The sequence below is a fragment of the Pyrus communis genome, chromosome 13, assembly GCF_041283825.1.
Source record: "Pyrus communis isolate YQ-2024b chromosome 13, ASM4128382v1, whole genome shotgun sequence".
In the NCBI taxonomy this organism is placed as follows: domain Eukaryota; kingdom Viridiplantae; phylum Streptophyta; class Magnoliopsida; order Rosales; family Rosaceae; genus Pyrus; species Pyrus communis.
Window position 1 is genome coordinate 24121136 of NC_142577.1, and position 16291 is coordinate 24137426.

The 16291-nt window shown below is 35.5% G+C and overlaps 2 protein-coding genes across 3 annotated transcripts; one reads left to right on the plus strand and one right to left on the minus strand.

The window, feature by feature from the left end:
- Positions 1 to 6106: 6106 nt before the first annotated feature.
- LOC137735875 (protein LAZY 1-like) lies at positions 6107 to 9074 on the plus strand. 2 transcript variants are annotated; one of them, XM_088682433.1, is made up of 5 exons: positions 6107 to 6247; positions 6592 to 6658; positions 6854 to 7659; positions 7796 to 8075; positions 8785 to 9074. In XM_088682433.1, the coding sequence occupies exons 1-5, from the start codon at positions 6242 to 6244 to the stop codon at positions 8802 to 8804; spliced, it is 1179 nt and encodes a 392-aa protein (XP_088538559.1). In that variant the 5' UTR covers positions 6107 to 6241; the 3' UTR covers positions 8805 to 9074. The 2 variants fall into 2 exon arrangements, with proteins under 2 accessions (XP_088538559.1, XP_068331331.1); XM_068475230.2 differs by having other exon boundaries at positions 6878 to 7659.
- Positions 9075 to 9677: 603 nt separating this feature from the next.
- On the minus strand, positions 9678 to 13986 carry DPL1 (dihydrosphingosine phosphate lyase). The gene is made up of 15 exons (XM_068476264.2): positions 13453 to 13986; positions 13300 to 13345; positions 12768 to 12919; positions 12420 to 12479; positions 12107 to 12331; positions 11886 to 12027; positions 11662 to 11712; positions 11442 to 11533; positions 11217 to 11343; positions 11069 to 11084; positions 10664 to 10771; positions 10511 to 10565; positions 10246 to 10392; positions 10050 to 10128; positions 9678 to 9931 (listed from the first exon to the last, which is right to left on the minus strand). Exons 1-15 carry the CDS (start codon positions 13653 to 13655, stop codon positions 9809 to 9811), a joined length of 1626 nt encoding a protein of 541 aa, XP_068332365.2. The 5' UTR covers positions 13656 to 13986; the 3' UTR covers positions 9678 to 9808.
- Positions 13987 to 16291: the final 2305 nt, after the last annotated feature.

Sequence of the window (16291 nt, forward strand, 5' to 3'; positions counted from 1 at the left end):
AAAAAACTAAACAAAACATGTGAAAATTTCTTTTATGAAATAAACAATGACATTTCTGAAACCGCAAGGATGTTGAAGAAAGCTACCACCGAATGCACAAATCTTGGTTATTATAGGCCCACTATTATTAAATAAAGCCACACTTCCTACAATATCTTTTCAATAAAGTAGTTCTTTTTTCTTTTCTTGTTAAACAAAGGGGCTAATAGCCCAACAAAAGGGGATTACAAAATAATGTTGCAAGGTGGAGAGACTTCAGAAATATCAGATAATAATAATTGTTTAATTGTAGGAGAATGGAGCTTGCTTAAAATAAACCGGGCACAAAGGATGAGAAGGGCTCAGGTAAGGTTGATCAACTCATCAGCAACAAATTTCATCTCACGACAGATATGTTGAATATTACATTCTTAATCACGCAATAACATCGCAAGACAAGTTTGAATCTATTCACCAATAGAATAATTATCAGTGGCATCATGTGATATTAATTAGACAACAATTGTAGAATCAAACCCCACCAAAAAGTAATAAACACCTTTATTCCAAACAAATTGTAATCCAAAAAAATGCCTAAAAAGAATCCCTTGGGAATCCCTTCACGCCCAAGATTTACACAAAACTCATCATCCCATGCTCCAAAAGAGTTCCTAAGAACACCACCTGCTTAAATAAAACTAAGAGGGCCTTTTCTACGATACATTGAGTTTAAACCACCCTTCTGGAAGCGGTTCCAATGAAAAAAAGTAAGGCCTTGGGTGCCTTATAAGAAGTAATAATATCTGCTCGTAGCCATTCGTGACAATAAAAAAGAGTAATAATTTTAGGATCACTTGGAAAGACAAAATCACTTTAAGGAAAACTCTTATTTTGCCAATACCAAATGAACCAGCAGGTGACACAAAACACAAAACTCCAAACAAAAATTATTATGCAGTCATTCAAAGACATCCCCTAAAAGCCGAAAAAAGAAATTGAAAAATTGAGACTTTGCCAAATCTGAATAGCGATAGGTCCATCTCTTCGTACATGCGCAATAGAATGTTGGCTTTGCAGAGGAGTGATACACCGATGACCGATCAACCTTGATTATGCTTTGGGAGCAATTAGGCTTTGTAGATACACTTATAGCAACCTGGTTTGAATGTAAACCCAGCCCAACCCAACCCTTTTTTTATGTAACTTGATTCACATCAGGAAGCCTCTTATCCTACATTCAGCAACTTTTACAGATTATTGCAACTTTATATTTTTATACTATATTAGAGTATGTGCTTGAATACAAATTTACAAAACCTAGAATTATTGTATCATTTCGTCCGTATTATCAATTGAATAGTGAGAAGATAAGCAACAAGGTATATCGTTTTTCTTTCCCCCTTGTCTTCTTGATGTGGACCCAGCTGCCCAAGAGCTTAACAATTGCTGTCTTTCCTTGTGCTTTTCTTCATCAGCCATTCTAAACAAGAGTGAGTTCTGAGAAGCTTCATGGCCCCATGCTCTGATCCATGCCAGTAAGTATAGATTATTCTATAGCATACTCTCTAAGCCTTGTTCTTTTAGCCACCTGATAATCAATGTTTATGGTTAATTATTTTTTAATTTGATTAAAGGTGGATATGGTTTTAATGTTTTAATTTTAATCTTAGTATCATATTTAAGAATGAGCGACTATAAACGAGGTCGTCTAATTTTTAAAATCATTTGTATACATTCTCTAAGAGAAGTGATTTATGTACTCCTTTCTGACTAAGAGTTCAAAAGAAAATCAAGAGATAAAATTACGAGAGGAATGCATGAGATAAACAAGAATGCATAAAAATCACTCCTTGATGATCACCGATCGTTAACAAATGGGTTGCTTATGCTTAGTTTCATGGTTCTATCCTTTTTTTATTATTTTTTATTTGCATAATAAAAGTTGATAAAATAATAATGAATATGTCGGCACCAAAATCCTGCAATTTTGATTTTAATATACAAGGAGATGTCAAATGAGTGTGCCTGTTTGAGCTTTATAGGTGGCAACCAATGTCCGCTAGCAACTTCATAAAATAAATATAAGCATAAGATCATGACGTTTGCAAATTAATCACCCTCCATTTCTATCCAAAGGCCAGAGCAGGTTAACCTGTAGGTCAAAGGTACCTGTCATTTCAGGTGATGTGGCTTGAATTTTGTTAATTTTGTTTCTACAGTTTACTGGCATTTCTAATTTTTATAAGCTGCTATAACTCGTACGCATCGACGAAATTGAACATTTGGCCAAAATTACTGACCAAAGTAAACCCTACGGATAAAATTGACAAAATGCAACCGCAATACCTGAGGTGACAACGATATTAAAGCACCATACCATTTGCTACTTTTGACCTAATAATTAAGGGACGGTAGAGTAGAGGACCAAAGGTAAAAGAGCTGCAGGCATTCGGACAAACAACCCTGCCCTTGACAACACAATGTGTGTTGATATCACACTTAAATTTGGCAAGTGGGACTTTTTGGTAGGCGTTCAAAAGGATAAATGATTGAAAAAGGTCAAGTAGGGATGAGGAATGTGCCTTGAACACACATTGTGTTCCCCTCATGATATCTGCAGAAAAATTATCCACCAATTCGTATTCTTGTTTGCTGTTGGTTTCTTCTGAGGAGAAGTTCCACTTGGGTCCCGTTTTCCTTGGACAATACCATCTTTCTCAAAACATGGATCCGGAAAGACATCTGATAGAATTGTTTTGAGTCTTTTGACCTGCACAAATAAGTAACATGCATGATCCAGAGTTCTTAGTTTAGTTCATTGAAAGCATTGTACAGCAGCAATCTTATGAAAATTCTACAATGGACTGAGATTCATGGCTACTAAATTCTTCGCAATGATCCAATGACTAAGGATCTAATAACCATGAATTCCCGTCCATATATACTTGAAAAAGTAGTAATTTGAAACAAAATGCTCCATTCTCACATCGATGACTTAAAAGTTGGGAAAGAAGACAGTAAATAAATAAAGTGAGGGATTCAAGACAGGTATGGCTCTATTTAAAAAACTTGCAAATAATAATAAGTATATTTCTCAATCCAGCTTTGTAAGATAACCTTAATTTTTTTTTCCATTTTTGTGCAAAAAGATAACCCTAAGTTGGTATGGTTTTTATGTATATAATAGATAAATATCAGATACTATTGTGAGAGTTATTAACATCAAAAGCAAGATTCAGGTAGCCATCATGATCAAGTGGACAAATCCATGGTCATGTCTCCTGCTATTCAGAAAATTTAATCAATTAGTAAAGTAGCTAGAATCTCAACATACCATGTAAGATTGAAATAATACACAGAGAGACTGCCAATATCTAAACAGGCGTAAGTACAACTATTTCCAGCCAAAAAAACAATGAACAGTATATAGTACAATTATTTGTGATTGATATCCACTCTCTTCATTTACGATAAACATTTTCAATCAGTTTGAAATAAGGAAAACTAATGAAAAGGATTTGAAAACTTTAAATTTTAACGATAAAGACAAAATAAAGGGTAAAGTAAATAGTATCATGATTGATTTTTTAGTGTAAAAATATGGTTTTTCGTTAAAGTAAACAGTACCGGAAGTTTTTCGTTAAAATTTCCTTTGAAATATTATTGTAATCTTTTAGGTTAAAACTGAAATTACAAAACAAGATGCTAAGAAAAAGGGTTTGTTTGTGTGGGGAAAAACATAAAGGAAAACTAAAGAGGGAGAAGGGAGAAATTAAAGAGAATGTATGAAACAAAAACTTTTTTAATTTTTGGTTTTTAACTCTTATTTTGTGCACCATTCCATATATATTTCCACATAACTTTCAAGATCCTTTTTATATTCTTTTCTCTCTCATTTTCCATAGATTTTTTCTGTACCTTTAAAAAAATTAAAGTCGAAATAATTATACCCTATCATTTTCACAGAAACTATTTCTTGTATAGTGACACCTCAAGACTGAATCATGCATGTTTCCTCTCAGTTTCCATCAAAGGATACACCTGTTAGAGTTCGGTTATTACCTTTGTCTCTAAGCTACAAACCCTTTCTCCTTTATCACCTCCTTCATATTCGCATACGGGGTGTTTGCCAGGACTTTCCACATGTACTTCCTGTGAGAAAACGAAGATAGTGAGTTGTGAGTACATGAACGTGAATGGTTAGTAAGGAGAGAGGACAGCTTGGTAAGATGTGGCATGCTTACCATCTCTAATTTAGACAGTTTCTGAATATTTGAGTTGACGATAAGGGACCTGGGGCAGGCATGCACCAAGTGATTCTACGTTAATTACGCCAGAAAGACGGTGAAAAGTGAATGTCATTGACTGCAACTATCAAACAGAAAACATGACAGAAATTGAAGGGAGCTGTGGAGTCAAGACCTGCAACCGATCCCATCAAACGCTGATATCCTCCAAACACAGAATAATATGGCCTAGTTTTGGTACATGGGATTGGATTAGTTTAAACTTCGAGTATATTGACCGAAATAATAAAATAAAATAAACTTCCAAAACATGTTCAACCTTATAATTGAAGATTAAAAAGCAATCATATCTTAACATTGTTTATCAGCTAAGGTTTTTTTTATTTTTTTTAAACAAACGAAGCAATAATGCGGTTCAATTCGTCTTTGATAAGAATCGAACCTAAGACCTCTCATTTACAAGTGAAGAGAAATACCACTATTAGAAGTATTTTACAAGAAACTTAATTTGAGTCTGACCGTTATCGTCATGCAATATTACTATCCACGTGTTATAATTCATATGTCATGAATCTAGGTACATTATTCGAAATGCACACAAATCTTATGATATAAGTAGATAAGTAATGCCATGTAGTAGTATGATTGTCACACTACTCACACAGAAATATTATTTGTATTCCACCTGATCAAAGAGTAGAGAATTATATTGTGTCCCCATTAATATAAAAAATACTTAATTGTCGAATTTTATGTTTGGCTCCAATGAGGTCCGACAAAATATTCCCTGCTGACCCTACTGTTCAAGTTAGGGACTTCCCAACAAATATACCTAGCTAGTAAAATAACGAAGTAGTAGAAATAATTGAATGAAAATTACTTTGCCATCCTCTGCAGGAAGCATGTGCATGAACATGATAATTAAAGCGGGAAGCCCCATTGTAACATGGTACTGATATGGGCATCTTCTTCAAAATAGGACGTGCACAAATACCATATTTAGAAATCTAAGCAATTAGTAGTTAGAGGAGAAAAACTTTAGTAAGCAAGTCTAATTACGTGGTTGGGCAAGACACTCTCAAAAAGGAACGTGCTCCTCTATGTTAAGAGATTATTCAACTCCAAATAAATAGAAGGGAGTTGATTTTCATACATTTTTTTTTTTGTCTCACATACATCTCCTTATTTTTAACCATCGAACTGAATAAATTTAACATAAACTACAAACAAGACTAAACACGAGTGTACAAAAAAAAAGGTACTTTATCCTTATAACCACTTGATCAGGTTAACATACTAAAATTTTTTTTTCATACACACACACTGACACATGTGTATGGAGTCGTGTATTACGAATGAGGATCCTCTTCGGATTCTTTTTATGAGAATCCGGGGTCTTCTAATCGTGTTCATTCATTGTACATCATAAGGTCATAAATTATTTTAAATTTTTTTATTTAAAATTGAATATAAATAATACTTGACGAAAACTGACCGTACGATTTACAATAAACGAATACGATTAAAGAATCTTCTAGATCCTCACAAAAAGAATTTGAAAAGGATCCTCATTCGTGTATAGTAATACAGAAAGATATAAAGTGGTTGTCCCTGAATTATTCACGACAAATTGATACTATGAAATATAAACCCTACAAATTTCACACAATATAATATATATATATATGTATATATATATATATATATATATATATATATATATATATATATATATAAACCCTACAATCAATCTCACATTATAGACGTATTTGGGGTCGGGACCCACTTGCATCCATTGGCCTCTTGATTTGATCTTGACAAAGGATAGCCAGCCCAGGTTTGTAACTATCTGTTTGTACTTCTGTGCCCTCATTCTCTTCAGAGGCTGGAGGCTTTCGGATAATCATTTGACACCTTATTCATAAATAAGCATAAAGACTGACTAGTAATGAAAAGAAGTTACACTTTCAGCCTCTCCTAGCAAAGCTCAAGTCATCTAAAAGAAAGGTTACAAGATGAAGGTAAGAAAGAAAAACCCTAGTATTCTCTTATTCTTTTGTGAAATGGGCTGAAATTATGGAAACAAAAGTTTGAATTGTGGAAATTATCACTTTTCGAGAATTTTCCAATACGCTCATCAATATTTGAGGATTTTATAGAATACCACCATTGCATAATATACTCTAACATTTGTGACCGTTGGGATTCTTGATCGCATATCTAACGCTCCATTCCTCAAGTGCATATTATACACCATAGTAAATAGAATTTTTGTAAATTTGATCAATATGATGTTGTTATTTGATTTTTATCCTCATTTCAGTAATTGTAATTTATAAGCTGATCTTGCATGCCGATGTTGCAGTTACTAGGTTGGATGCATCGTAAGTTTCGGCAGAATAGCAACGATCCATTTAAAGTTTTCGTCGTTGGTAAGTCGCGTGATGCCTCACAGACAATACATTCTTGTAACACAAGAAATTCACTCCCAAAAATGCAGTTAAAACAGTTTAAAGAACCAATTATAATCACATGAGATACTATGCATAACAGTAAGATTCATTATTACAGACGAGATGTTCATACCGGCATGTTCAGCAAGTTCCTTACAATGCTTTTTGTGTCAGAACATTCTTGTGGTTGTCTTTCAGGGCAGCCATCACTCGACGATCAACAATACTATCCGAAGCCAAACTGCAGCACGAAACCCTTCAAACAAGTCCCGAGAGATCAGCACGTTCGAAAATCTTTCAACGGTCTAGAAGCAGCTAGGACAGAAGAAGAATACTACGAAGAAGAATCATCTGCTGAAGCATCTGAGCTCTTCCATGGATTTCTTGCAATCGGTACTCTTGGCAGCTCGGACCAAGTGACCACTGAACCATCAACTCCAACGCTTGGAATCTCTGTGGAGAACATAACCGAAAAAGAAACTGAGGCCACGGAGAACGAGCTGAAGCTCATCAATGATGAATTGGAGAGAGAGTTGGTGGCTGATCCGGCGAAGGATGATATTTGCAATGATTCATCTGGAAGAAACAGCTATGTCAGCAATGGAAGAAGTAGCCATGGAAGCACCATTACCCTTAGTGGGAAGGCACTGGAAGGCGCAGAGAGCAACGGGATCAATGGAACTGCGGTGTGCCCGCTCCAGGGATATCTATTCGGGTCGGCATATGAATTGTCTGAAACAACAAGCGTGACAAAGAAGGAACACAGGACATCCCTTGGTGAGCTATTTCAGAGGACTAAATTGGCAGAAGAGATTTCTGGAGCAAAATTAAGCAAGGAGGAGAAGCGAGCAGAGAAGGAAGCGGATAAGTCCGCCATGCACTTGATGAAAAAGATGCTCAAGAAAAAAATGATTCACGCTTCTTCTCGTGGCTCCGGCGGAGCTGCTGATCACGCTTCAGCAGAAACAAAACTCAATAAGGTACCTCTAACGAAAATAACGGAAAGACTTTGCTTCTTACATCAAATATTTTACGTGTTATATTCCGCACTTTCGTACCGAAAGAGTAGTTTGAACTGAATTGGGTTATATATACTTGTATAAAATCTATGTGTAGATCCTTCACATGTTTCATAGAAAAGTTCACCCTGAAACCTCGGCGGCTGAGCAAAAACCTGGTAAGTACGAAAGGAACCAAACCAAGAAGAAAACAAGCAGTGAGGGGACTTACAGCAATGGAGATCAGGAGGATGATATTATCTTATATCCTCAGCAAGGATTTTCTTCAAATCCGAGCATGCGGCGCTACAAGAGCCAATCAAACCCGCCCCAAATCGCGCTTAGCGGCATGGATTCAAATGATAACAGGGAGCAATGGATCAAAACGGATGCAGACTGTAAGCTCACTACGCACTAATTCATTTCAAAATACATTATCGAGTACCAATCGAGTTCAACCCCCTTTGTTTCTTTTTTTTTTTTGTCAAACAACCCCTTTTGTTTGATCTTGGTCTTTCCTCAACAATGACTACATGCACAGCACTTAAAAATGAATACTTAATAGCATAGTCTCTAACAACTATTAATGTTAGCAAGAAACACTTCCGGAATCAAGCTATAGAAAATACAAAAATTACATTCTTACCATATTTTCCATAACATATTTGTATCACTTCTCTAATAGAGATGAAACATACATGTGCTGGTGGGCCCATTTCTATTTGAGAAGTGTTACAAATGTGGTATGAAAAATGTAATAAGTGTAACATTCCTTTAAAAAATAACACCTCACAGTATTAACGTCGAGTATAATAATAGTTGGGTCAATGTCTTTTTGTTTGAAAATGTGCTTTACTTGTGAAGAGACCTAAAATTATGAAGAAAAACTTCTTACCTCAATTGTTAATGTCAGGTAAAATAGTAATCGCATTGTGTATAATTTTTTTTTTTTCCTTCTTGAAAACAGTGTTTTAAGTGTTTTGACTTAAAAACGCTTTGAGATGCTTATTTGTAAAGAGCCTAAACTAATCGAGTATTAATTATTTGAATTGTGAATCAATTTAATCGAGGATTAGATCTGATCGAGCTATATTGTGTTTATTGTAGACCTAGTCCTGGAGCTGTGAAAGGAGAAGATTCAAAAGTCGTGTTTTTCAAATTGTGACGCTTGATTAGTAAGAAGTGATTCTCTACATATTTCAATATTATTTGTAAGAGTGAGATTCTACTTGTTGGTAATAATTATCAAAGAATATGAGTGGAACAGATGAATAAAAGAGGCATTGATTCCTCTTATGAATCTATCTGAATGGTGAATGTAACTTATAAGATCGATTATGTACTTTTGCTTGGTGATCATAGTTATCAAAAATTTTGAATTTATGTTTTCTTGATCCTTCCATTATACATGAGCTGCAGATTACTTCCATCAATAAACATAACAGAAATATACGGTTTTGCGAACGTACTTCATGATTTGTACCGCCATAGCAGCCGGTGATAAAACTCGGAATTTGAACGGAACCGGTTACCGGCAAAAGGGTGATGTGCAAGGCAAAGAATTTATGGCGTGTTTGCTGAGTAAATATGGGAAAAAGAAGGAATCATAGAGCTTTAAAATAGAAGGAAAGAGAATCAGATCAATCTAATTCTTGTTATTTAGATATTTGATTGTAGGTAAAAACCAAAGAATTTAGCCTGAAGTCCCATTTGCAACGCTTTTAGAAGGGTTTAAACGTGTTTTCATATACCAAGATCGCTTCTGGCAGTGTTTTTTCAGATATTTAAAAGTGTTTTATTCTAAAAACAAATTTTGCTTTTGAGACGCTTCTGGCAAAAGCACTTACAAACAGAGGTGCTTCCTACGGAAGCATTTGCATACGATCGCACAGTGCAATTTTACAAACAATTGTGGAGGCTCCAGCAAACGATCGCATTATATATTTCATGGAAGTCTTTAAGACAATGAACCCTTAAATTGGCACAAACATGAGGTTAAATTGTAGAAAATGAACGAATGGATTTTGGTCTCTTATTTCTTGTTTTTGGAAACATAATTTTCTTACAACGTGAACAAAGAATTCTGGCACAAAACATGAAGCACGAGAAACAATGTGGACAGAGAGCACCACTAGCATGTACCGTCCATGTAATTTACCAGCAACTCCTGAACCATACCTCTGTCCGGCATCCTCCCTGCAGCACCATAAATGGGAGCTAGCCCTCCGCTTATCGGTCCTGGATTTTCTGTGACCTGAAAGAGGTAACAGATAATTAATGTACGCATAAATAGGTTTCGGTACAGAATGAAAGTGGGGTGTGATCAAATGGTAGAGATGGTTTGGTATTTTACGAAGTTTAAAACTACTTACAGTTTTCACGGATCCCCTTAGATCCCTGAGAAAGTCATCAATGACGGGTACATGTTGAAGCGTCACGCAGATATGAATGCTGAGTCAAGCACATTAGACAAAAGAATTAAGTTTCACACCTTGACTGTTGCGTTAACTAATCATGAAGCAAACACATGCACAAACGCAGCCACACAAACATACGCACATAGCCTACCTGTTGGGTCTTTGCAATGCATTCAAATGCCAGCCTTTAGATGACATGATATCATTGACTTCAAATATGTCAACAACATTAGATCCCCATGCTACAACTGTCATGTCTGGCTTTCCAATGATAAACAGCTCCGGAATTTCCTCTATTCTGCACAGAAAGTTGCCATATTATCAGAAGATCAATACCTCTGCTTCCAATCCCCCAAGGAAGACAAAATAACTGAACAAAAAATACACCCTTATCTGATGAAAAAGGGAAACAGTACCCTTTCTGAAGTCTTTTTGATGCTTCCATGATGTTTTTTGTGTTTTCCAAGTACCCTACAGAATGTTGGAAAGTAATGAACATAATCAATCACAAGACAAGAATTTGATGAAATATTCAGATTAGCAGAAAGGTCTGGCCACTACATGCGTACCTTCCTCCCCTAAAGACATCATAGCTGCCCAAGCCCCAGCAATCAAGCCACCAGGCCTGCTTCCGGCTATGGTTGGAGACACGTATAGCCCTCCGGACCACTCGGTAACTGCAACATGGATATAAATACAAGATGAACATAAAAATCAGCACTGACTGTTATATACGTTAACTCCAGCAAATAATAAAACTATTTATTCCACTTATACTCTTTCTCCTCTTTTAGTCTGTCAGAACAAATTTCAAAAAAAAAATACAAAACATAAAATCCAATTTCTGCAATAGCTATCGAATATGAAGCACAGATGATAGCTCCTACTGTACACTTAAGTAAACTATACTCATGAAACAAAACAGATGAAAAACTCATTAACTGGATATTCATTGTTTTCTGATGAAAACTTACCAGCAACAAATTGATGCTGAGATGGAAAATAGAAAGCCATAAAGCCCAGCATTCCAATGAACCGACATGAAAATAAAAACACATTAGGAAGGCTAAATCAAATGCAAACAAATGCTTTCTGAAAGTTTCATCAACATCAGTAGATAACCTTTCTGATGTCATGGTTTCTGTACAGAACTGTGCTAGTTCCTTTAGGAGCCAGCCCATATTTATGTACATCTGCTGATATTGAAGTCACTCCTTTCACTGAAAAATCAAAGGGTGGAATTGGATACCTGAAATAAAAGTTGCGATAGATAAATTAACGATTAAAAATTATAATTTCAGATAGCCAAAGTTATAAACAACTTTTGCTAGCAGACCCAAAACATACCCGAGCTTATTAGCAAAAGGTAATACGAAGCCGCCAAGACAAAGGTCAACATGCAGACAGATGTCAAAGCTAGAAGCCAATTGACCAAGCTCCTGTATAAGAAGTTCCAATATTTTCTCAGTTCGAAGTTCTTAATCTAAGAGAACACAACTAAAGCTAAGATCAAATGATCTTCCCAAAAATTAATTTAAAACACTCCCCTCTGAAAAAAATTAAATACCTCAATAGGATCAACAATGCCATGAGGAAAACCAGGTGCAGATCCCACAATCTGCAGCATCAAAATAATCCAGGTCAGTTTAACTCAACTGAGAACTTAGTTAGGAAAAGCATATGATGGGTTAGATGGAGATGACTTTCTTCTTTTGGATCCAATAAAATACAACAAAATTTCATTAGAATATGTTCCCAGAGATACAGGTGAAAGTATGAACATCACATTACCAAAATGGTGTTCTTATTAATGTGTCTTCTAATTGCTTTGACATCCGCTTGAAATTCTTTATTTACAGGGACACGCCAGAGCTTGATGTTAAAATATTGCGCAGCCTTGTCATATGCAGAGTGAGCAGATTCGGGTATTATCCTGCGCTGGAATAAAATTAGTTACATAAATAACCACACATGCTACAACAGTTAGTATAGAGAAGTGTAACATGGCATACATTTCAGGTTTCTTAATCCCCTTCCTGGTTTTCATATAATCTCGTGATGATTTCACAGCTAATAATATACTTTCAGTTCCTCCGGATGTCATGTTTCCACATATTTGTCCTCCAGAAGACTTCTTTTGACTTCCAAGCAGTGCAGCAGTCATTGCAACAACTTCCGATTCAAACCGTACCACACTTTTGAAGACATCCATATGCAATGGATTGGTATGTGCAAACCTGAAGGCCAAATCCAAACAACTTCAGACCAGAGGTAAAACATGAGTCACTTCCTCCAATGTACATATTGTACAATAATCTTACTTACATTGAGCATGCCTCATTAATTACAGAAAAATGTCCTTCAACCTCGCTTCCCCCAATGTAGCTGCAAAGAATAACCCAAAAACAATCAAGCTCTCGGTCAGAAAATAAATACAATCTCAATCAATACGCATACATATGAGGGTGTTTTTCTTGTGCACGACAAAGATACACAACACCTCCTCAACAGAGACTCACGCCATTGATCACATTGACTTCACCATGCGATCAATGGCATGTTCTCATACCTAATGTTCAGGATGTCCCACAATAAAAAATCATATACGCACACATAAGTGTGTGTTGATGAATGGTTCAACATCAATTTTCACAGCAAAAATAACAGACATACACTGCACCCGAGCATTTTCCTTGCCAAGCCACATCTTTACTTTTCTCGTCTTTCATTTTCTCTATGATTCCCACTCCCAACCCCGTGCTAGGCAATTCAGTTCTCCAACTTTCTCTTCCAGATTTACCACCAGACTGTAACTTATCCACAACCTGCTTGTTCAACAACAACATCCACAATTCCGAAAAAATGTTACCGCCACGAGATGAAAATTTTCTCAGCAAGATTAATCCCCCCTTAAAATTCATTTCTTTGCAGTTAAGAACTAAAGGGAGGGGAACCAGTTCAGACAGTTAATACAAAAAAACCCTTAAGAACAAAAATAAATCACAACTGAGCTATTGACTGATCATCAACGGCCTCTGAACAAACTGCATTGAATGTTCATCTTCCAAGGGACAACAAAATGTAAAGTTCGTGTGGCAGTAATATTCCATCTCCCAAGAAAAAGCATAAATTGGCACCAGAAATATTAAAAAAAAAAAAATAGAAATTGAATTAAAGATGAAATCTTTATATATAAAAAACAGACCTTTTGCTTCTCAGCGTCGATGTAACTCTTGACGCCAGGAACCAACCTGCAGTTTACCAAATTAAACAAAACCCAACAATTACAATTACAGATTATATCCAAAATTAACAAAGATTAGCAGAACTGAGTGTTATTATGCGAAAGGTCACTGACTTGATGAAGTTCATGAAGAACCCTAGGAGTGTGGCTTTGATTCCCTTCTCCTGCAGGCCATGGATAGCCGATTGAAGCGTGGAAGCGACAAGGAGAGCAAAGAGAGGAGCAGAAACCAGAACCAGAGGCTCGTACTGCGACAACAACGAATTCGCAGAAGCTCTAACATCGAGCAGGAACGTTTTCACAGAAGCAGAATCCATGGCTGAATACTCCAACAAGTTGCCGCAGCTCAAGAAAACAATAATTTCAATAATTTGATTACAAACGAGTAGGCTTTGGTTGACGAAATTGTTGTGGTGTAAAAGCAATCGGTTTGGTTGCGTAGCTTGATCGCGCTTCTTACCAGTTGAGAGTTTTGAATGAGCACATGGAGAGTCGTCGGACTTTTCGAGGCATGGGAGTTGTTTTTTGCTGTGGAAGTGGTGGCGTGCGTGTGCGTGTGGTGAGACAAGACGTTCAAATTCTTGTGATTGGTCGGTCTGCTTTCTTGATCAGAACGAGAACATATTCTAACCTTTTCGTTTTTTCTTTATTAATGAAGAATTTCAGACCCCATAAACAAAGACCATCTTCAAATCTACGTGAAATTTCATGTAATCAAATTTGAAAGTACAAGTGAGTTACAATCGATATGTCAATCTTATGTAGATTGATATATAGAGTTTTCATATGTCAAATTTGACAAATAAGAAAATGTGATGTCAATTTTTTTTAATTATTTTATTATTTGGATCCTATTAATGCACCAATTATAGATCTTGAAAATAGATTTTAATTGATTTCTTTTTAACATGGGCCTTACAAATATCATTTATAACAAAGAAACACATCGGTTGGAAAAAGAGAAAACATCAGCCATCAAATTAACATTTGACATTTATCTTTTGACATCTCCTTTAAAGATGCTAAGTAATCTTGATTTGATTTAATGATTCAAAGAAAGTTGAGAAGGGGATTGGTTACTCTCACCACCAACATCAAATATATCTACAATCTTGATAGGATTTTTAGTACCTAGGCAAATAGGGTTAAAATCACTGAAAATACTTGCAAGAATACAAAGTAATTGTAGTATAATCGCTCATGAAAGGTCATTGTCCCCAAAGATTGTTTGACTAATTCGTAATTAAATCAACTCTTAATTAATTATTAAAACATATTTTTATCAAAGATTTGAGATTTTCAAATTTAAAAGGATTAAATTAACAATAAAAGAAATCTGAAAGTTTGGAAATAATAGCAACAAAGAATAAAAACGTTTTTAAATTAAAATCAATTTAAAGAAAAACTAGGGTTTAGCCGTCACCGTTACAATCCTATGCAATTCTACTATTTACTTATGAATTTCCACATACATGCTTTGAAGGTTAAATTTTCCTAATACATATTTTCCTCGTGATGTTTAAGCAAAAACATATATATAATATGCAACCCGTATATAATGTTCAGATCAAATATAAACATGCAATAATCATTAAGTTTTGCGAAAACCCTTTAAAAAATCATGCAACCTTTAAAAGCGTGATGTTCGCCTTAAGTGAACTTACAATTATCAATCACAAGAAGCCCTCCTCAATTCTAGGGTGATGTTCCAATAGAAATTGCATCAAATTACTTGTCTAAATATCCTAATGGTGATCAATTATTAAAATATATAGATAGTTTTAATTGTGGTGATTAATAATTCAAAGCAAACATGCATCTATTCATAAGCAAATTAATAAAATTACATATTCATGCTAACGTTCATGGCCTAACCCCTAGCAAAAGAAATTAGTTACGCATACTTGTCGATGCAAATTTCCGTCGTCTTCAGTCTTGACGAAAATGCACCTGCAAAACAATCAACACCTTTGATCAGAGACCTAAGCCTCACGCGCCCACGAGGTGGGGGGGGGAGGTTAGGTCAATGGATCTCCGATGCCTAAGTTAGTTTCTCTAAGAGAGTAAAGTGTTTAGGGCTTTTTTTAGGGTTTCAAAAGCCCTCCAAATTTGGTAGAATATAAGGTATTTATAGGGTTAGGGCCATCCATATAATGTTCAAGGGAGAGATATTCTCTAAATATTCCCAAGATATTTTATAGGAACTAATATCTTAAGATAATGGGGTAATTATCCCTAATTGATTTGAATTAGGATTACTTACTTAATTGGAGTCAATCTTCAATTAGGAATGTATTAAATATAGGATTTGGGTGATTATTCCTTATCTTTAATTCATTGCCAACGGTAGGTAAGCTGTGGGCAGTTGTATTGAGCTGTTGAGACCTCCAGGGATGTGAGCTGCGCATGGGAGCATCTGAGAAGACTGTCCATTTATTGAGGGTAATATTGTCTTTCTTGAATAAAAGTCCACGTGTCGCCTCTAGCATTTTTGGGATTATTTTAGGCTCCATAATAAAAATCAAATAAAGTATCATTAACTAGAAAAAGAAAGAAAAAACACTCTATAGGTAAAAAGTCTGAAATTCTCCAAAGCTTGCTAAATTCTCTCATTGTTGCGTTCGTTCCCCCCTAGGGCTGGCCAAAAAGGCTTATTTATACTACTCTAAATAAAATCCTCCTAGTAAAAGGTCTTAGAATAAGACTAGGAAACCTAATAAATTGAAATAAATTAGGAAACACAATCCTAAATTAACTTAGTAAATTTGCCCAAAAATATGCACAACGACATTTTGGACCGAAATCAACTCCAAAATCGACCCAAAATAGCTGGATTTAAAGCTTGAACTATTATGAATATTTCTCCCAGCGAACCCATTTGAGGTCATCTTAGGCTCCAAAAACACAATTTAAGCCCAAAAACGTCACTTTCCAGCATTGCGCAATACTCTTT

Bases quoted from the DNA above. Each gene is read 5' to 3' on its own strand.
- LOC137735875 (XM_088682433.1), top strand. The intron at 7,660-7,795 runs GTACCTCTAACG...ATCTATGTGTAG, and splicing joins CAGAAACAAAACTCAATAAG to ATCCTTCACATGTTTCATAG. The intron at 8,076-8,784 runs GTAAGCTCACTA...TGTTTATTGTAG, and splicing joins GATCAAAACGGATGCAGACT to ACCTAGTCCTGGAGCTGTGA.
- DPL1 (XM_068476264.2), bottom strand. From the start codon at position 13,655: ATGGATTCTGCTTCTGTGAAAACGTTCCTGCTCGATGTTAGAGCTTCT. The intron at 12,920-13,299 runs GTCTGTTTTTTA...TTGAACAAGCAG, and splicing joins TCGACGCTGAGAAGCAAAAG to GTTGTGGATAAGTTACAGTC. The intron at 11,713-11,885 runs GTAATGTGATGT...TTGATGCTGCAG, and splicing joins TTAATAAGAACACCATTTTG to ATTGTGGGATCTGCACCTGG.